The 19,906-nt window shown below is 35.5% G+C and overlaps 4 protein-coding genes across 10 annotated transcripts in view; all 4 read right to left on the bottom strand.

Annotated features, from left to right (window-relative positions):
- Nucleotides 1–1,638: 1,638 nt before the first annotated feature.
- LOC122715845 (ATP-dependent RNA helicase DHX33-like) lies at nt 1,639–10,924 on the bottom strand. The gene is made up of 7 exons (XM_043938366.1): nt 10,584–10,924; nt 8,600–9,217; nt 8,060–8,292; nt 7,015–7,365; nt 3,726–3,924; nt 2,717–2,993; nt 1,639–1,984 (listed from the first exon to the last, which is right to left on the bottom strand). The coding sequence occupies exons 1-7, from the start codon at nt 10,808–10,810 to the stop codon at nt 1,805–1,807; spliced, it is 2,085 nt and encodes a 694-aa protein (XP_043794301.1). The 5' UTR covers nt 10,811–10,924; the 3' UTR covers nt 1,639–1,804.
- A 668-nt stretch (nt 10,925–11,592) lies between these two features.
- Nucleotides 11,593–15,193, bottom strand: LOC122715846 (major facilitator superfamily domain-containing protein 1-like). The gene is made up of 7 exons (XM_043938367.1): nt 14,832–15,193; nt 13,395–13,671; nt 12,898–13,314; nt 12,506–12,817; nt 12,314–12,426; nt 11,991–12,229; nt 11,593–11,910 (listed from the first exon to the last, which is right to left on the bottom strand). The coding sequence occupies exons 1-7, from the start codon at nt 14,968–14,970 to the stop codon at nt 11,866–11,868; spliced, it is 1,542 nt and encodes a 513-aa protein (XP_043794302.1). The 5' UTR covers nt 14,971–15,193; the 3' UTR covers nt 11,593–11,865.
- A 232-nt stretch (nt 15,194–15,425) lies between these two features.
- LOC122715723 (chromatin complexes subunit BAP18) lies at nt 15,426–16,999 on the bottom strand. Of its 3 annotated transcripts, none has more exons than XM_043938135.1 (4): nt 16,949–16,999; nt 16,522–16,613; nt 15,919–16,017; nt 15,426–15,824 (listed from the first exon to the last, which is right to left on the bottom strand). In XM_043938135.1, exons 1-4 carry the CDS (start codon nt 16,964–16,966, stop codon nt 15,566–15,568), a joined length of 468 nt encoding a protein of 155 aa, XP_043794070.1. In that variant the 5' UTR covers nt 16,967–16,999; the 3' UTR covers nt 15,426–15,565. The 3 variants fall into 3 exon arrangements, with proteins under 3 accessions (XP_043794070.1, XP_043794068.1, XP_043794069.1); XM_043938133.1 differs by lacking the exon at nt 16,949–16,999 and adding an exon at nt 16,790–16,828; XM_043938134.1 differs by lacking the exons at nt 15,919–16,017; nt 16,949–16,999 and adding an exon at nt 16,790–16,832.
- A 574-nt stretch (nt 17,000–17,573) lies between these two features.
- Nucleotides 17,574–19,906, bottom strand: part of LOC122715722 (probable RNA methyltransferase CG11342) — a 35,656-nt gene continuing 33,323 nt past the window's right edge. For 4 of the 5 annotated variants that reach the window (XM_043938131.1, XM_043938129.1, XM_043938128.1 and 1 more), the window contains 2 exons: nt 18,712–18,925; nt 17,574–18,426 (listed from right to left, as the gene is read on the bottom strand). In XM_043938131.1, coding sequence (XP_043794066.1) covers nt 17,878–18,426; nt 18,712–18,915 — 753 coding nt within the window. In that variant the 5' untranslated portion in view covers nt 18,916–18,925 and the 3' untranslated portion in view covers nt 17,574–17,877. Of the gene's footprint in view, nt 18,427–18,711; nt 18,926–19,048; nt 19,510–19,906 lie in introns of those variants that run through there. The other variant, XM_043938132.1, reaches the window with a different exon arrangement.

Genomic DNA, 19,906 nt, shown 5'->3' with positions numbered 1-19,906 from the left:
CGTCGATCAATTTTCCGACGTAATGTTAAAAAGAATTGCTGTCAAAATGTGCGGAAACGAAAATAAGCCGTAAGGGATTAAGTGGAAAATTGGAACGGAAAATGAAGGATAAAAAAGGTTTGGAAAACCGTAGGGCACCGTTAAAGGGACGAGAACGTTAATTACGTAGCGATGCTCTTCCTCCGTTGGACGATGATCGGCTTACGCGTTGAAAATTCAATATTCCGCCGTTTAAGTAGTAATTAATGCAAGTCTATGGAATGGCGTTGCGCACGGCCATAACGTGTTAATGCCAACAAGTGAACACCTATACCGGCAACACCTGTAAACCCCGTTAAATAATTTCATTCCGGTGTTTCGAAGCTTCGCGCAATTTCAATTCGTTCTGAAATCGACCACCAATACTGCGCGCGTCCCACGTTGCTTCCCAACCAATTACACGCGACGTACAAAACGATTCGAAATAAATGATACGCGATTAAAATATAAATTATCTCCGTTATTATATATCATACACAGGATAAATAAAATAATTTCGATAATCGTTGATTTATATCTTCCTTCTTTTAATAGATAAAATTAAGCGGTAGATAAACTCGACGTTAATAATTTTCCTTTCTCTTTTTTTTTTTTATAGAGAACACACAAATTACGTTAAACGTTAATCTCGTGTTTTTTTAAATCAAAACGAAGCAGAGATTAAATAATTTTGATTTGTCACTCGAATAAGGGACCTTGGAATAATTATCCAACAATATTAAAACTCTAAATCGACCATCTATCTTTCCTTCGTGTTATCATCTTTCTTAATCTTAACAAACACTTTTTCTCCATAACGTGAAATGTTCACATCTACGAACAACAGTTACGTTGGAAAAGTGTGTTGGAAGGCAAGGAACGTTTTTCGCGCGATTATTATTTTTTTTTTTTCCTTTTTTCTTACTTTTTCTCGATCGTCATCTTATCATCTCGAGCTGTTCCACGTGGATACGTAACACGAAATCCGCTACGCATCCGCTGTCGATTTGCGGCGCAAAAAAAAAAAAAAAAAAAGAGAGAGAAAAAGAAAAACAAAAACCACGCGGCTCGAAAGATAATTACATAGCTACATCAACCTACCTACTGTAACACCGAGTAACAGATTATATTTGCACGTAACGAATAGCAACGGTACTCCGTGGAGATGGCCACCTGTTGTGGTGACACGCATCGAACCGTGAGACGACTACTATACACTCCCATTTCGTGTCTACTCGAAACGTTCGAGAACGTTTAAAATCGTTCGTCCAAAGGAGTCGTTTAAATCCATTCTATCGATGGACTCGATCGCCTTTGAAATACTTGCCCAAGTTTCGATCGATTCGAACGTTTCCCAAGTCGTTGTTCCCCCTTTCGTTTCGCTTAAAATACAGAAATGCTACGATTAATCGATTTCTATTAATGCAAGGATGTGTTATACAGGATGTATAAGTGCAGAGGTTTCAGAGTTAAACATTATTAAACGCGTGTTTGCATCGTTTATTTTCAATCGAGATCGAAATAAATACGCTTATTTAAAAATCACGATGAAAATTGGAAGGAGGGAAAGATTGTTAAAATAAATGATAGAGCATATTTTATATATATATATATACGTTAAGACAACCATCGCTTTTATTAAAGAGCTGTACAGGGTATAAAAACAAGTCGTGTCAATTCCTCTTGATTAAAACGAGATCGAAACGTTAAAAAAGGGGAAAATAAAGGAAGGGGAGAAAGAAGGGAAAAAACGATTGAATCGCAATTACCGATCTTTTCCCCATCTCTAGTCGTGTTTCCCAGCTGCATTGAAGCCTTTTTCGGTCAACCACGAGGAGTCGATGACGGACAAACCGCGGATATAACATCTCCCCGTGGCTATAACCTCCGTGAACAATATTAACGGTGGTTTGCTGGCGTGCAACGTGGAGGAAGGATGTATAGAGACCGGCTGCTTCGAGCTCACCTACACAAACCAACAATCCAATTACTTCTAAATTCTCGTTACCCGAGTCTCGAGAGGAGAAAACTTGCTTAAACCGCGCCCCTACACTCCAAAGAAAACCTCGTTCGAGCTTCCCCAAATTCCAAAATGACAATACGGAATAACTCCGTTCCATATTGCACGTTTGGAAAAACTCGTTGTTATTGAACGTTACCTTCCTCATTCGAGTCAAAATGAATCAAGGAAAATTCTTTTTCGATTCTTTTTTCGAGGAGTTTAGCCAATACTCTCTCTCTCTTCTTTTTTTTTTCAACCGTAAAATTTACATCGTCAACTCAAAATACTCAAAAATTCGGTCTCTAAATTATCTCAAAATGAATCGAGGAAAATTCTTTTTCGTTTCTTTTCCGAGGAATTTAGCCGATACTCTCTCTCTCTTCTTCTTTTTTTTTTCAACCGTAAAATTTACACCGTCAACAATACTCAAAAATTCGGTCTCTAAATTATCTCAAAATGAATCGAGGAAAATTCTTTTTCGTTTCTTTTCCGAGGAGTTTAGCCGATACTCTCTCTCTTCTTCTTCTTTTTTTCAACCATCAACTCAAAATACTCAAAAATTCGGTCTCTAAATTAAATTTTAGCAGCAACTTTTATTCCAAGAATAAAATCTCGTTCGACTTGCTTGAGAATTGGGCGAAGGTTCGATCTTCTCCTCGGAATCGAGAGAAAAAGGAAAGGAGGGAACTCGCTCACCGTGACGTAAGTCTGGTCCCTCTGCAATTCGGCGAGATTATCGTAGAGGCCCTCGAGAAGGGCCTTCCTCAATCGGTCGGTGCTCGTTCCGCAGCTCGCCCTCTCCAAATTCGCGCGGTCCGCCAACGCGGCGAGCTGGTGTCGCACCTCCACCGCGTATTCCAGATTCCTGTGATGCAGAAAGTTGTCGTGACACCAGACCTTCTTCTGCTTCGTGTTCGTGTACCCGCGAAAAACGTTCAGCAACGTGACGTGGTCTCCCTCGGGTGAGGCGAATCTGGAACAACGAAAGCGTAACGAAGAACAAGTATCGATCACGGATTCACGTTCGCAGTGCTATTCGTAAATTCCTATTCGACTTTATTCATTTCTTATTTATTTTATATTTATTACATTTCGACTCGATTTCGGCTAAAAACTACTTGGAATTTTTCGATTATATCGTATTTATATACGGGATATTTGTTCCGAGTTAAAGAAGAAAGGAACGCGAGGGTGGATGTGAAAAGAAAAAGAATTCTCTTCTTTAAGGTGGAGATTATGATTCGAATTTGTGAAATCAATTAAATCGTTATTAAATTATAGGAGTAGATTGATTTAAATAATAGAAATAAAATTCTTGTATTCGATGCTTAGAGAAATCCAAATTTTATTTCAATGTCGTAATCTGCAAGGATTAGATAATTTGAAAATTTCCAATTGACACAATGTTAAAATAGATTTGTATCTAAATTTCACCTCGTCGTCTTCTTTATTAATATAACGTTTAGAGAGCAAGTTGCAACAATATTCAATAACGAATCTATTTCTATTGGTTGCTCCAAGTTACTGGCTGTAATGTACGTATCCTTTACATGTTTGCAACGTGAAAAACCCACCCTCACACCCTTCAAGAGGATTCTCGCGACGAAGATATTTATAAAACGTAAGAAGATTATGAAGAAGAAACGGTATTATGATACGGTATACTCAGAGAAAGAGAAGGAAGGAAAATCGAGACGAGAGGTACCTTGATCTGGCGACGTAAGCCTGCTGCCTTTTCGCGGGTGGGTCGGTGAAAACAGACTCTCCCGACAATAGAGAGACAACCGTGAGGGCTTCTTCGAGGCACTGATGCTCCACAGATGCGAGAATCACCTTGGTGAATCGCGGGTCCAACGGGAACAGGGACATCGTCCTTCCGAGAGTAGTCAACTGTGGCGGTGAACCTGCTCGAATGAAATCATCGGTGTTGATAAACATATTTTTGACGTACTCGTCTTACGAACGAATACGAAGTAAGTTTTGTTTATCGACGTTCTCGTTCTTGCGATACGAAGTGTAAATTTTATTTAAACAGAGCGATAAAATGGATTAATGATGGAACGGGAAATATTACTTCAGAAAGAAATTTTAATTTATTCGATCGAATTTATTCGAGCAAGCTGATAAAATATCCTTTTATTCGCGTGTAATTTTTCTCCTTCTCTCTTGCACAATCTCTGGTAAAGAAATAAAAAGGAAAGATTTTCGTATATAAAATCACAATATCAATCATGGGAATTATACTCTACTCCAGACGGCATAAACGCGATTCGAATAAAATTGCGAACCGATTTTCACTTTAGACGTATCTTATATACAGTTACGATAACAACGAGCACGCGAGATATGAAATATTGCCGTTCTAAAAAGAAATAAAGCGTGGAAACGTATTGTTTCCACGAACGTAGAATATATATATATATATTTCCTCGGCAAGTCAACGTCGCTTATTTGAATTTCAGAATCTTCCTTTTCGAAAGTTGGGGAGCAACGAATTTTCAATTTGTCCCTTGCTAATAACTTTATGGCGGGGAGAATTCTTCTAGCGAAAATTTATATATGGAAATATTCGACGACGAATAAATTAATAAAAGCCAGGACTGCGAGAAATTCTACCGAAAAAAAAAATTAAAAAAAAAGGAAAGAGAAAAAAAAAAAAGGAAGAGAAGAGCGAAAAATATTCCGATAAAAATATTCCACGCTCGAACTACACACTGTGCACAAATTTGAAATCGTATATACGGTATACACGGTTTATTATTATTCCACCGACCACCGATAAAATTTTATGCGAGAAGTTAGCACGAGTACTCGGCGCTACCAAACTACGGGACATGTTTGCACATTTTTCAAGAAACGAAGGTTGCATCGGCTGATACAAATGCGTTAAAAAGTATTGTTCCCACATTGGGCCGTACAATCAACGGCGAAACATAGAATTGAAGAAAATGAAACGAAATTGTAGAATCGTTCTCACAGAAGGGAACGAGTATTCGTAAGTGAAAATCTTGAAATCGACAAAAGGAATTTGCTCTTGACGTTTTCGTTATCGTTATTTTCGTTATATAATGAAAATTGGATCGTTTTAGCAATTCGATCGGAAAAAAAAAAAAAAGAAAAAGAATTCGTTTAATTTTCGAAAATTCTAATTTTTTCGCTCGTTGAGAAATAAAGGCGATTAAAGGCGATGAAATCGAAATAGAAGAAGAAAGGAGGAAAGAAAGGAGGAAACGTAAGATTGAAATTGAAATCAACCATCCATCGATCCTCTTCTTATACGAAGCCTATCCAAAGATTGCCTTTATTCGAGGTTTACTTTTTCAACATTAATTCTCGAGCACGACCCAAGTATAATTAAACTTGCAAAACCCAGACAAACTGTTTTAAAGAAACTAAATCTTTCAACGGTTTGAGCAATTCAATTAGCAATCCGATCTCGCGAACCAGAAACTCAAACTTAAATCTCCAGTCCGGAAGCTTAATCGACCAGATCCAGATTTCTGTTCTCGCAAATTCAACAGAACGGAATCTCACTAGCTTTGCGTCTCATTTCATCGATGTTTCTACGTGCATATATGTAATAATGCAAGTTCACTTATCGTAGACACGGAACAAAACGATCTCTGTTTCTACTCTATGGAAAGGAAAATAATTTCAAAACGATTCAAAAAGTGTTGAAACTCGTTGAAACACGTTTTTAATTTTTATTGAATTGTATATATATATGTAAAATATCATGTAAAATACGATCTATATTCGATCAAAATACGAGCCATTGACTTTAATGATCTTTTCTCAACGAGATTCCAACCGACACATTCCATTTTTATAAAATTTCATGGTTTTAGCGCGAAAAAGTTCCTCGAATGTTGCCTTCGATTCTCAAGTATTTTATTTTTTAAAAACAACTGTAAATGGCTACAAACAAGCGATAATCGGTGAAATATCTGGTGAGATTTCATATTTCGATTCAGCTAATTTTTGTAGAGCGATGTTATGCAGAAGAATAGAAGGTCCACGTCATTGACTATGATCGTTTCTTAATCGATCTCTCGACAGTAGGATGCTGCTGTTACGTTATCTCCTCGTTTCAAAAAAGAACAACAAATTATTCTCTTTACAGACCACTTGTATAACCACTATAACTTTTTTTCAGTCGTAACAACGGTTTCGCCATTCGTTTAGGATTTTCATTAGCGTCCAACCATTGTTCAGATCTCGCGCACGATCATCGTATAGTATCCGTTTCTCATCACGAGGTTACGATTCCATTCAAAAATGACTTGTACCGTTTCGAGCTTTCCTTTTCCAATTTTTTCACTTCATCTGAAAACTGTCATTCGAGATACGTCCAACTCTGCTTCCACTTTGCCTTTCGATTTATCTTTGTTCAATATGGATTTCGATCTACCTCTGCCCTCATTCTCAAGATTCTCATTTCCAGATCTGAATTTTTGAAACCACCATCTAGACAGAATCTTCTCCCTTAACCTTAAAATATTTCGATATGGTTCAGGTGCACTGTGACCCTACGCTAGCTTAAACTCGTACAGGAATAATATTCTAAGTTCATTCGCCATATCGTTCAAAAAATGATTAATAAACTAATGAAAAAAAGAACTTTAAGGAAATACAAGAGGACAACGTAAAGATATACCATAAGCAAAATATAGGTTAAGTAGAATTTACAACGACTGATTGTCGTTCATTCTAAAATTGGCAACTTCGTGTGATACGGTATAATATATCAACCAAACTTTTTTGCCTCGCCCTCGAAAAGTCTCATCGATTCTGTACAATCTATATACAGAATACATCATTTATAAACGATAATTCCAAACATATATACACATATAAAAGGACAAAATAAAAATACAAGTACAAGTAGAAAAAATATAAACTTACTCGTTCGTTCTAAAATTGGCAATTTGATACGACGGCCGGATATCATAGTACGTAACGTAAGTTGAAATTTAAAACGCTGTTGCTCTCACCCTTAACGGCGCCCAACTTTTCGAGGCAGGTGACCGCGACGTCGACAGCCTCCTTGGGCGGTTTGTCCATAAAATCAAAGGTGGTGATATCAACCCCGATTGCGAGCAGCTGGAGGGCTACTCCCGCGAGGGAACACCTTTGTATCTCCGGCACAGGCATCTCCTTCATCCTCTCGAATTCCTCCTTCGTGTACGTTCTGTAACATTTGCCGGCCGCTTCCCGCCCCGCTCTCCCCGTCCTCTGCCACGCCTGTGCCTTTGACACTTTTTCAACCCTCAGCACATCCAATCCGGTGGTCGGGTGATGAGTTCTCGCTTTCACCACCCCCGTGTCGATCACGTGTCGAATTCCTGTGTAATTTCATCGGGAATATCATCGTGTGCGCGTGTATGTGTGTGTCCTCGCGAGCCATCGCATCCTCTCTCTCTCTCTCTCTCTCTCTCTCTCTCTCTCTCTCTCTCTCTTTCTCTCCCTCTCTCTCTCCCTCTCTTCTCCGCGGATGTAATCACGAGAACGCGGCTCGATCCGTAATCAAGTCTGTCACGAACGAGCTGCACCGCTGTTCCGATATCGTGATATTAGCGGATTGCGACCCACCGTGAAAATGAAATTGCTCTTCACCCGATCAACAAATTTGCCGAATTAACCCGTTACGCAAGATTACAAGGGTTTGCCAAGACTTGGACGAGAGAGAATTTTTCTTTTTTTTTTTTTTTACTTTTCTCTCTGGATGGATTCTGGATGGAAAGGGAGGAGGAGGAGGAGGAGGAGGAGTATAGTAATGGGGAGTAAGTAAGGGGAAGAAATGGAATTGGAATACGGTAATTCGTGGAGGTGTCCATACGAGGGAGTGCATCGGTGGAGGGTTAACTCGTTCTTCCGTTTCCGATGCCGGCCGAATGAAGAAATCTAGACCGATTTCTGCAGTTTGCAGGCATCGTTCGAGCAACATCGTTTCTACTACCTGCGGTTAGGAAGTTTTTTGTCGGTGGGATTACGAGATTTTCGGATGGTATTTGACGAACGTCAATGTATTACACGTACCGCCAATGGTGACGGAAGTTTCGGCTACGTTCGTGGACAAAATCAGTTTTCTCATTCCAGGTGGGGATGGTTTGAAGGCTTCCAATTGCTGGTGCGTGGGCAAAGCGGAATACAACGGAAACACCTTCAACGACGGATAACCCTGGCCGTCCAGCTGTTTAGCTACTTGCCTAGCGCTCACTGCCGCTGCCTCTATCTCCTCTTGCCCGGTTAAAAAGACGAGAATGTCCTCGCTGTAAGAAAGACGGAAGAATTCAGGAAATCGCCTCTCTTCTCTCGCCTAGTTTCCCGTATAGCTTCGTATTCCAACCTGCTCACCTCTCAATCTAATAAAAGTAACGGTATGTAAATATACGCGGAGGAGATTGGCATACTAATGGAAATAAGGATTGGAAAAAATTTCTACTGCCAGGGACGGTGGTACGCTTCTCCTCCGTGTATATATGTGTGTATATAAATAAAATTATTTTCAAGAAAGAAAGAAAGAAAGAAAGAAAGAAAGAAAGAAAGAGAAAGGGGAGGAATAAATTATTTATTTACTTGGCAGGGTTGTCGCGATGAATCTGGAAGGCGGTGACGAGTGCGGAGAACGCGTAATCCTCCTGCGACTTGACGGCGTGATAAATCTTCACCGGATGCTGACGACCCTCCAAATACACCGCCGGCGCTTGGAAATATTTGGTGAACTTGTCCACGTCCATCGTGGCCGACATAACGAGCAGCTTCAACGGCGGCAGGTTCTTCAGCTTTCGTAAATTCTGCGCCCTCCTCGCCACCCCTAACAACACGTCCGTTTGGACGGATCGTTCGTGGGCCTCGTCGAGGATCACCACCGAATAATCCGATAAAATCTCGTCGGTCATCGCCTCGCGGACCATCATCCCGTCGGTCAGATACTTGATCCTCGTTTGAGATGACGTCACGTCTTCGAAACGGACGCAATAACCGACCAATTTGCCGGCCTCCACGCCCTGCTCTTGGGCAACCCTACGGGCAACGCTCACCGCGGCCACTCTCCGCGGTTGGGTGATACCTATGCACCCGGTGCAGCCAGCTATGCCGGACGAGAGCAGCAGTTGGGGGATTTGCGTTGTCTTCCCGCTCCCCGTCTCGCCGATGATGATCAGAGTGCTGTTCCTGCGAATCTCTTCGAGCAACCTGAAACGGATTCAAGATACTCGAGGAAGGTTATTTTGAAACGGGAACGTCGAAAGTGAATCGTAATTCACGCGATAAAAGGGAGATTGGTTCAGTAGTTTTTTTCATTTTTTCGATCGATGGTTGATGGATGGGATTTCCAAACAATTTCGTTTTCGTTCGATTCGATCTGATCGATTCTATCTTCTTTTGGATATTATTTTTAAATCTTGAAATCATTCGGAAGAAAGATGAGAATGAATGAAATATTTCGTTGAATTATTTCGTACAACAGGAGGGTACAGTGTACGTATTCATTGATTGAATTTTTAACGTTCGTTCAGTTGAAGTTATCTCTGTCTTGAACGCGTGAGTGTAAGATAAAGCGAGTGTAGACAAGGAGGGAAAAGGAATGGGAGAAGGATAGAGATAGGGTAAAAATATTGAAATCAGCGCCATCTTCAGTGTGCCGCAAATGAAACTCACACTGGACAAGGATAGAAAATAGAAGGAAAAGGATAAAGATAGGATAAGAATTGACCGATGACGCCATCTTTCGAGTAGCAAAGATATCTCTTTAAAACAAGGTAAAGTCGAGAGATGGCGCTGATTCTCGATTCTTTGAATGTTTTAAAATTCAAAAGATGGCGCTACCAGCCGATTTTTGTTTTATCTCTATCCTTCTTCTATCATCTTCTGTCCTTTCTTTCTGTGTTTCATTTGCGGCACACTGAAGATGTCGCTGATTTCAATATTTTTACTCTATCTCTGTCCTTCTCCCACTATTTGCTCTTATCTATTTATTTTTCGCACGTGACCACAGATAAAATATGAAATGTCAATTGAACTTCCTTTCATTATTTTTCCTTCAATATTATAATGTGTCGTGATTTTTGATTTAAAAAAATGTAGACAAATACATTCTTTAAAAAATTATAATTTTAAAATATACCTCTAAAACGATGATCTCGCAAAATATAATATAAATAGAGGTGTTTTTTACGATATTGCATTCGCAAAAATTCAAGTTTTTGTCAACGAAAAAACAAGTTTCAATACTGATATAACAAATAAAATTAAAAAAATTTGAATAATTTGACTAGATAGTGACATTTAATTATAAATATTAATCGATATTTAACACGTATTAAAATTTTCTAATTTGTAAAAATTAAAATAACTTTTAATACAATTTTTAGTGCGCGCGTTTTTGATTCGATAGAAGGTGACATCTATACGAGGAACAAGCGAATTATCAACTTTGCATAGTTGACGATTCTCCATTTTGTTTCACGATGCTTCGCGTGCTTATTAAGAAGATGTAGTTCACAGTAAAGAATAACAACGAGAATTGGTTGAAAAACGAAAGAAAATATGCAGAACTTACCGCTTCCGAAGCCTATAGACTGGTAAAGACTTCCTTTGTTGTTGTAAAGTAATGCTTCCTTTATCCACGTTTTCTGTCTGAACGTTTTGTTGACTGTCTTCGTGTTTTGAGATTTTGGTTGGGCTATCGTTGAACACCACGGTAGTAGGACGTTTCGGTGCTAATTTCGAAAAATTCGAACTACCCATAACGATATATTTCGAATCTGCGTTATCGTGGACCCCCATGTTGCCAAAAATTAGGATAAAAACGACGAATGTACCAACGATACATGTGTTCACGAGTACGCACGTGTTGCACACTACAGCTGTATACAAATAAGTGTCTTGACAAACGTCATAGCCAATGGCGTACCTCCGTTAATTTAAATATATTATATCGAGTGTTTATGCTTTCAAATAAAAAGAAAATTATTTATATTATAAATTATTTATAATTATTTAAATATCAATTTAACATTTTATATAAAAATATACATTTTACTAATTAATATTTAATAAATTCTGATACTTTTAATTGGACAATAAAAATAAACACTAAATTATCCAACGATTTACTATTTTCGAGCAAAATTTAATAATTATTTATTTTTAATCGTATAAAGATCATTTTGTATGTATAAAATTATCTGTACCAAAGGAATATTAAAAATTTTTTTTATATATTTTAATATAAATTTTACGATTATAAATTTTTATTTATTATTCTATTTTTATAATAACAAAATGATCAATTATTATAAATAAATTGTACAATATAGTGTATTGAATTAATATCAATAGGTATATAAAAAAAAAAAAACAGCACAATAAATCATGATTTTTGTTTTGATTTGGCTATACATGGTTAAATGTTCATTAAAATACATTTACATGCTACAAATTGTTATAGGTTTTAAACAACAATTAATTTAAGATCTTTTTTTTAAAACAAGAGGTAGAAAATAATTCTTGATTTGTTCGTGTTAATGTTATAAATACATTGTTTTACGTTACGTGAGATCGTATTATTATTAAAATTTGTAGTTATAATGAATATCAAAAACAAATAATATATATATCTTTATCATTTTTCAACCATGTTTCGACATATTTCGACATTAGTTCGTTAATAAAATATCTATTAATCGATTTGTTAAAAATGAATCTTAGTTGATTTCAAACGCATCAATTAAGAAATTATCACAGATTAATGCTGTATAAGAGGAAGACACAGTGAGCAAATTCTTTTACTCAGATATTAAACAAATATAGCTATTTCATATTTATCTAAGTAAAATTCGTCATCGTAATGGCCGATGAATTGGAGCTTTTACATTAGGTGGTACCTAAAAAATATAAGAAATATCATAAGCATTATATTTTTCGTTAAATAATCATTTTTAAAAAAAAATATTAGGTAGATTACCATTCCTCCAATACGAGAAAGATATCGATTTCTAATGCTAATATCAGATTGTGGTTGTAAAAGATCATCAGTGGATAAATCCGAAGTAGATTCTGGAGCCAATAACTTCGCTCTTTCGAAACTTTCCGGTGAACGTCGTATTTCTTCATATTTTTCCCTTTGACTTGGTGTCATATTCAGATAACCGCCACTAGTTGCTATATCTGTCATCCAGATTGCAACAGCAGTTATCAATGAAACTATTAAAAAATGTTATATGTAATTGTACATTTTTTGCAAACGTTTACATAATCAAAATCGTAATATTAAAAAAAAAAACATACTCCATAGCCAACCCAAGAAAAACATTTCAAGCATAAAATATCCTCCCCGATCAACAATTATACCAGCTAAAATTGAAACTATAGCCAAACCCAAATTTTGTACAGCCTGTGCACTGTAAGTAAAAATAATATTACAAGAATTAAAACATCTCAAAAATTAATATTATAAGAAATGTATTAAATTTTACTTACATTCCATAAGCAGTACCAAGCTGATATTCTGGAGTGACAAGTGCAATTAATGGCCATAAACTACTAGCGAGCATAGAATATGCTATTCCCATAAGAATCATGCATACATAAGGATTCATATATGTAAATGCAAGTAATCCATGAGCTATTATAGTTACAAGAATACTGGTAAACACCCAAGAAACGTTTTTTCCGGTTCTATCAACAAGATAGCCGAAAATGGGAGATGCAACAGCCGATATGGAATATACGAGTGAGTTAACTGTATTTGCATTTGATGGTTCAAACGAATATTTTCGTTCGAAAAATACTCTAAGATAAACAATTGCACATAATTATGAGTATAATTATGTAAAATATAATTAAAAAGATTTCTTTCTATTCATACTTACTTTCCTAAAGCAACAAACGGAAATATTGCCACATAATAAGCAATGCAAATGAGGGCAATCAACCAAAATATTAATTTGAAATCTTTAATATCTGTTAAACTAACGACCTCGTGCTCTTGTCCCTCTCCCCTTCTCAATAATCTCTCTACACGTTTATCCATAATACCCAATACACATGCACAGATCATAGATATTACACAAGTGAGAGCAGCAAGAAAGAGAACTATGCCGATACATTGTGGTCCTTTGTAATATTGTGATACGTAATTATATATTGGTTCCATTACTAAAAAGTTCACGGTTGAACCAACTCTAGCAAAACTTAGTTGCAATCCAAATACCAAATTGAGTTCTTTTCCTTTAAACCATAAAACAGCATAACTATTTTGAGCAACAGCTAATGATTCTGCACCAATACTGTAAAAAACATAAAAATTATTTCTAATATCATAAAATTTATATTTGCTATAAATCTTTATCGTAAAAAAAAAAAATACCCAAACACAAAACGTCCAACCATCATCAACCAAAAAACATTGACTATAGCTCCAGTTGCAAATATAATTTGACCAATTAGTGTAAGTCCCATATATATAATTGTTCCTAGACGTATGCCAAATATGCTATCCAATAAAAATCCGCCGATAAAACATAAAATAACATTCGGCCACGAATATATGGAATAAAGCAAAACAAATTTACTGGTTGGCATTTGCAAGTCAGTTTTAAAATCATCCTGTAAGGCGCCAGGATTATCGAAGCAAAAGTACGCACCTGGAAATAAAAATATTTCATACAATTAATTGATATGACCGGATGAAAGTGCAGTCGCGTGATAAGCAAATCATCTTAAAGGGGTCTATGACCTGATCGTTTAAAAGAATATTCGAAATACGTAGTAATAATCTATATGATTTAAATCCACGCATATACAGTTTATATTATTTTGTAAAATAATCCCAAAATTATGTATAATAATAATATAACTTCGAAAAAAAAATTAATTTTATAATAATAGACTTTATTGCGAGTTAAAACGATCTGAATAATATGGCTGCACAGATAATATACATGTATATGTATAAATGTATATATTATCTCTTAGTTGGACTCCGAATTGAAGTCCAAATGGAATCAAAAACGGAAGAAAAGTAAAGCATGATTAAGATTGAGATAATTCGTAAGATTTTTACATATAATTATTGAAATTATTATTTGTATTATATATATTAAACGATAAATACTTAGAAATAGATATATAAAATGCAATTTTATAATATTTTTTAAAAAATATATTTCAATCGAATAGTTAATTAAATAAAAACAAGATTTTATAAATTTTTTTACATTATAAAAATTAAATATTACAACTTATTTTATGATTATTTTGACTATTATTAAAATAATATTTATATATTTAATTAAAAATAAAATTTAATAATTTATTTTAAAATGAAGTTAACATTGTTGTACGTATAAATAAAAAAGTCGCGAGTTTTTTTTTTTTTTTGTATTAAAATCAAATTGAATTTTAATTCAGTCAAAATACTATATGTTTTCATTCATAAATTTTCTGAATTAATAATAAAAGAAATAAAATTATATTTTTTATAATTCTATAAATTCATTAGAATTTCGTTACATATGCAATCCTAAATATCGAAGTACAGAATTCGATGTTTACATTTATAAAAACCAATCTTACATATTAGAAGATTTAATCAATAAAATTATTACATTTCGCAATCGAAATTATCTTATAAAGAATTTAACCGAAAAAAAATAAAAAATCCAATTATAAATATTAAATATTTCAAATAATTTGGCCTTAAAATATTTAAAATGAGGTTGTAATATACCGAAACAAGAACGATCAGATATAAACAATGGCTACTCGATCGGTTGTAAAGATAACATAGCATTGACAATCATACCAAAGCCTAAGAGACACATCAATGCGAGGCCAATAAACTTATGCAGTCTCCTTTTAGGACTACAGCAAGCTTGAAGCGCAATCTCATCATCGTATCTCTCAAGAGTAGTCTCTGGACTTTCTAATATGCCTCCTTCCATTGTTACGTTTAATCGTGATATTTTAATGTTTACAAGCTACAGGTGGTGTCCCAAAACGTTCACTTAAATTCACCGTATAAATCATTACACTTTGATCGAATACATAGAGCCAATCCCTCTATAAAATGAGAGACAACTGCAATTTAAATAATAAAATGAAGGATGCAGTCGGAGATTAGCCAGTGAATGCTACCGATTAACTAACTTGAACAAGTTAGGTACGCTGCCAGTCGTGTCATTGCTAATCTGTCAATCATATGCGTCATGTGAAAAAAACTAACGTAAGCCGCGAAACAATCAAATACCAAAAGATCAACAAAAAAATCTCTATTTACTAATGCATATCACTTCATTTGGAATAGCTGCCAACTTACATCTCTATTGATGATTTTCTTGTGGCGCCCTCAAAACACTAGATTGAGTCGGTAAAAAAGAAACATGAAGAAAAAACACGATCAATTTTTAAAAATTTTTTTTTTGAGAAACATAACTTATCGAATGTACATATTACTTAATACTAAATATATTATGTGAAAATTATCTTAAATTTAAAAATTGAAATTAGAAATAGACACGTTTGAGATCACTCTCGATATTAAGAGGCAACTTCTTCCGTCGCACCCTCGAACTCAAGTTTTACTTCTTCTGGCAGTCCTTCAACATCTACTTCCGATTCTGGTGCATTTAACATGTTTAACGTTACTTCTGCTGACTTTCCCATTAATCCTTGATTTCCTTGTTGTTTCGATACTTGAACGGTTGATTGCGATGATTGTTGGGAAAGCATTTGTTGTCTAATTGGAACACCAGCCTCTTCAAATGCTTTCTTCTTCAGTGTTGTCCGAATCTGAGAGCTAAAAAGTCAAAATGTTCGGTTAATTTTGAGCTGAAACTGACGTAGAGAAATTGAGGAACGACCGTGGGCTCGATGTAGCCTTATTCACTTACACCGTTCGTCCCTTGATGTGTTCACTTATTTTGTTCAAGTCTTCACTGAAGGTCTTTACCGAGTGACGGAGCATCTCAATTTCCTCGTCAGTCCATTTACTACAGATCAAGCGACACAAAAAATTATGTAAAAATACAGCCAGCCATTTCTTTTGCAATAAAGCAATTATGATGCAAAATTATTCTTAATTATTTAATTTTTAATCACTAATGATGATAAAAAAATAATTAAAATTTTATATATTTTTTTATTTACATGCATTAATAATTTTTGAATAAATTGTAGGTAACAAAAAACGTGAATAATGTTTATCTTATTTTTATTATTAATATAAAAGAAAAAATCATAATATTTTTGTGTAATAGCAAAAAATGATAATATTATAGCAAAAAATTTTTTCAAATTTAAACAATTCGCACATAAAAATTGAACAAAGCTGTAGAGTGTGAAAGTCTCTTATTGGTTAATAGGCTACACCACGTGACATTCTCCCGCGTTTCTCTAACGCGGATAGTGTCATGTAAACTGAAGCGAAAGCAATAGATGCATTACCGCTATTTATGGGAAAAAAGCTATTGCATATACATTTTTTATTCAATTACCCTGCTGGTGAGTCCGTCGTAGGATGTAATTGCATGGTTAATTCTCCCAACTTGTTAAATGCTGCTCCGGCTGCGGTGAAAATTTCACCAACCTAAAACAATTAATATTTGAAATGCTTGAATGATTTGTTGTGCAATTAATATTTATATTCTCTTCTTCTCACAGATTTTTATTAAACAATTACAAAAAGAGAATTTATATCAATTTATTAAACAATTTTGTCGAAGAATAAAGAAAAAAAAATGTTAAAGGAAATCATAACCTAACCTTATGCCCGCTTACAGACTCCATTGCTAGAGTACTCGAGGGTTAAAGCACGTGACTCACGTAGAAAAAGGAAGACGAGCGGTGGGGGAGAACGACCGTTAAGTGTTATATGGCGGGAAACTGCCTAAAATCGGCGACAACAGATGCCTTTTAGCTTACCTTGCTCGCAGAGTTCATGTCAGTTTGTTGTTATGCTCGTACTTCGCCATCAGCAGAACAAACATTTGTACGGTATTGCCATCTCGCGTCGTTCTCAGAATCTTTCCCTTCAAGTAATTGTAACCTCTACTAATCTTTATTATTTACTCTTTTTCTATCTTCTCTCATTATTACGTCACTTTATATAGGATTAATAATTGATATTTTTATCTTTGGTTAATTAGAAAGTTCATATCGATTTTTTATATAATATGTGAAAAAAATTTATATAGGTCTAAATTAATATTTGGAACATCTACATATGAATCACGTACAGAAATATTTCAATGCTTTCCAATTATTTCTGACGTTCTAAAAGAGGAAGTTAACGTAAGAATAAGATAAATTTATACGTATTTATATCTTACAGATAAAGAATAAAGAATTTGACATACAATTTAATATTTCAAAATGATTATTATTTTTTTTACATTTGAATATTCGAAATTTCAGAAACTTAAAATTATTTAAAAAAAACAAAATTATCTAAATATAATAGCTAAATATTATGTATCATTGTAAATAATTGTATTAAATAATCAATCAAATGTATCAAAATGAAACTTGAAGTTAGCCAATTTTAAACTTCAACATATTACAACCTTACGGAAAATTAAATATATAAAAAATAAACAAAAATTTCCAAAAATTTGATAACTTTTCTTTGATATTTTTCATTAATGCAAATCATTTATCTTTTCTCTATGCAAATCATCTATCAGAAATTATTCCACCAATTGTATTAATATTCTTAACCACATTCGCATAAAATATATATATGTGTATAATAATAATAATATATATATGTATATATATATATGTACTATATCCTCGTCGCTCATTCGACGTCGATTAGCGTACGGAAATGCATCAATCTCAAGAGCGATAGCTCACGTCCTCGCATAAATTAATAGTCTCCGTTTCCACTCATTGTTCTTCGTAACCATGACTCTTCGAAAATTACAAAATTCCCTCAATATACGTTCAATATGCTCAACAGGATCTCCAGTGTATTTCAACGTTTTCAACAATGGGAAATCCTCAGCCTTCGATCGTCTAAGCCTTCTGGACGCGTTTCTGTAACATTTCCAGACTTGTGGCTCGATCACTATCATGTCGGCGATGGAACAAGCCTTTCTTAGAAATTTCACCAGTCCTTCGTCCCCGTGGTTCAAGTGGATCCACATCGTAATCGAGAAACAGAACACGACGTCGAATCGTGACTTTTCGAATCGGCCAAGATGCTCGTTCAGGACTCGGTCACAATCCTCGGTCAAAAAATCGACGCACTCGAAAATAATACGATCAGGGTGTGGATTACGTTCCCGTGCCCGCTCGATTAAAATCGGATCGAGGTCCACGCCGAGCAAACTGATCTCCTTCGGCTGATCGGCCGATAAAGCTTTCTCGAGGAAGTCGTGCAACACGAATGTTAAGTCCTGAAATCGTTAAATACGATTTGCGATATTTACGAGATATCCTTTGATGAAGAAGATGAATTTTTTTTTTTTTTCTAAATATGTGGGATCGAAGAAGAATTTTTTAAAATATTTGTAATTTTTTTAAATTGAAAAATATCTCTCATAAATGGAAAAGAATTTCCGGAAGGAAGAATGATCGTCGAGAAGGGATAAGATCGACTAAATTTAGACGGTTGTCGTTTGTAATTTTCGGATCACGGTCACGACTCATCCTATTTTGTCTGACAGCTGTTTCAGCCTTACCCCCGCGTTACAGCCGACGTCTAGGCCTACGTATTTCCGGTCCGGATGGGCAGACCGCCATACGCCACGCGGAAGTTGTCGCACGCGCTCTTCCGCAGGATGGAATTGGTAATAATTCATGAAGTTCCCGTGTCTACTAGCACCCGGATCCGTCTTATCTTCCTGCCTTTCCTTGCGCGATGATCGTGCCTCTTCCCCCGACATTTTAGAAAATCTGAAATTCGGTGAGTCACGTTTAAACCTCATAATATATTTTGAACATAGTTTAAAACATTAATTTAAAAAAAAAAGGACAAAATATATCTTTGAACATAATAAAACAAAATCATAAAGATACCTCTTGATTAGAGATTATATTTGAAAAGTATCGACAATTTTGATCAACTTCGATTTCCAATGCTTGTCGTGCACGCAAAATATCTCGAACTATTTCACATATATTTCTAAATATAACAATATCAATTTTCGATTCGAAACACAATTAAGATATATTGAACCTATTAAGATCGGTTTCTCCCTATACAATATAACGATAAACCGATCTCATTGGAACTTCATCACCCTTGCAATTATAAATCAGAAAGATGCTCGGCCTACTCGCGATTTCGTAACACCGTCCAGACGGTTGCTTCGCGAAAGTTCGCGAGCAATCGGTTAAAAATAATGCACAACTAGCCGCGAAGCGGTTTCGTTGATAAAGACCGATAACGAAAAAGAGGAATGGGGGTCAGAGACGTTGCAAGAGCGGAAGGATCGAGCAGATAATTCCCTCGGTGTCCGCGACCCAAATAAATACAGCCTTCGATGGACGTGTTTCGACGCGCTTGGCCACGGGGAAGGCCTGAGAAATCGATGATGCATTGTCTTGCCACTCGTGGAGAAACTCACTTTCTTGCCGCCATTACTTGGAAATATTTCCTACACTATGGATTCATGCCTTGTACGAACATCGTGTAATTTTATTACCGCGAAATAACAAATTTGGAATTTGTCATTTTCACGAGTCCAAAGTGGCGTTAACTGGTCACATGGTCTGTTTCCGTTACTTATTATACGCTTCTTATTTACTTCTCGTGATTGCCACGTTCTCTCAAAAACATCACGCGTATCCCAAAGATATTATTCCTCCAATCCGTATAAAAATCACTTCGACAATATCCGAAATATCCAGAGCTTAGTAAAAGTCCAGAGCTTA

Source organism: Apis laboriosa, unplaced genomic scaffold (assembly GCF_014066325.1).
Source record: "Apis laboriosa isolate Shangri-la unplaced genomic scaffold, ASM1406632v1 scaffold40_cov151, whole genome shotgun sequence".
Classification (NCBI taxonomy): domain Eukaryota; kingdom Metazoa; phylum Arthropoda; class Insecta; order Hymenoptera; family Apidae; genus Apis; species Apis laboriosa.
The sequence above is the reverse complement of the archived record's forward strand: the minus strand, read 5'-3'. Positions and strand labels throughout refer to the sequence as shown.

Excerpts from the sequence above, each read along its gene's own strand:
- LOC122715846 (XM_043938367.1), bottom strand. The coding sequence starts at position 14,970 with ATGGAAGGAGGCATATTAGAAAGTCCAGAGACTACTCTTGAGAGATAC. Across the intron at positions 12,818-12,897 it reads CCGTTTGTTGCTTTAGGAAA|AGTATTTTTCGAACGAAAAT; the intron begins GTAAGTATGAAT and ends TGTTTATCTTAG. Across the intron at positions 11,911-11,990 it reads TTTCTCGTATTGGAGGAATG|GTACCACCTAATGTAAAAGC; the intron begins GTAATCTACCTA and ends TATATTTTTTAG.
- LOC122715845 (XM_043938366.1), bottom strand. The coding sequence starts at position 10,810 with ATGGGGGTCCACGATAACGCAGATTCGAAATATATCGTTATGGGTAGT. Across the intron at positions 9,218-10,583 it reads GTCTATAGGCTTCGGAAGCG|GTTGCTCGAAGAGATTCGCA; the intron begins GTAAGTTCTGCA and ends AATCCGTTTCAG. Across the intron at positions 3,925-7,014 it reads AAAGTTGGGCGCCGTTAAGG|GTTCACCGCCACAGTTGACT; the intron begins GTGAGAGCAACA and ends TCATTCGAGCAG.
- LOC122715723 (XM_043938133.1), bottom strand. The coding sequence starts at position 16,813 with ATGGAGTCTGTAAGCGGGCATAAG. Across the intron at positions 16,614-16,789 it reads AGTCTGTAAGCGGGCATAAG|GTTGGTGAAATTTTCACCGC; the intron begins GTTAGGTTATGA and ends TAATTGTTTTAG. Across the intron at positions 15,825-15,918 it reads CACATCAAGGGACGAACGGT|CTCTCAGATTCGGACAACAC; the intron begins GTAAGTGAATAA and ends TTGACTTTTTAG.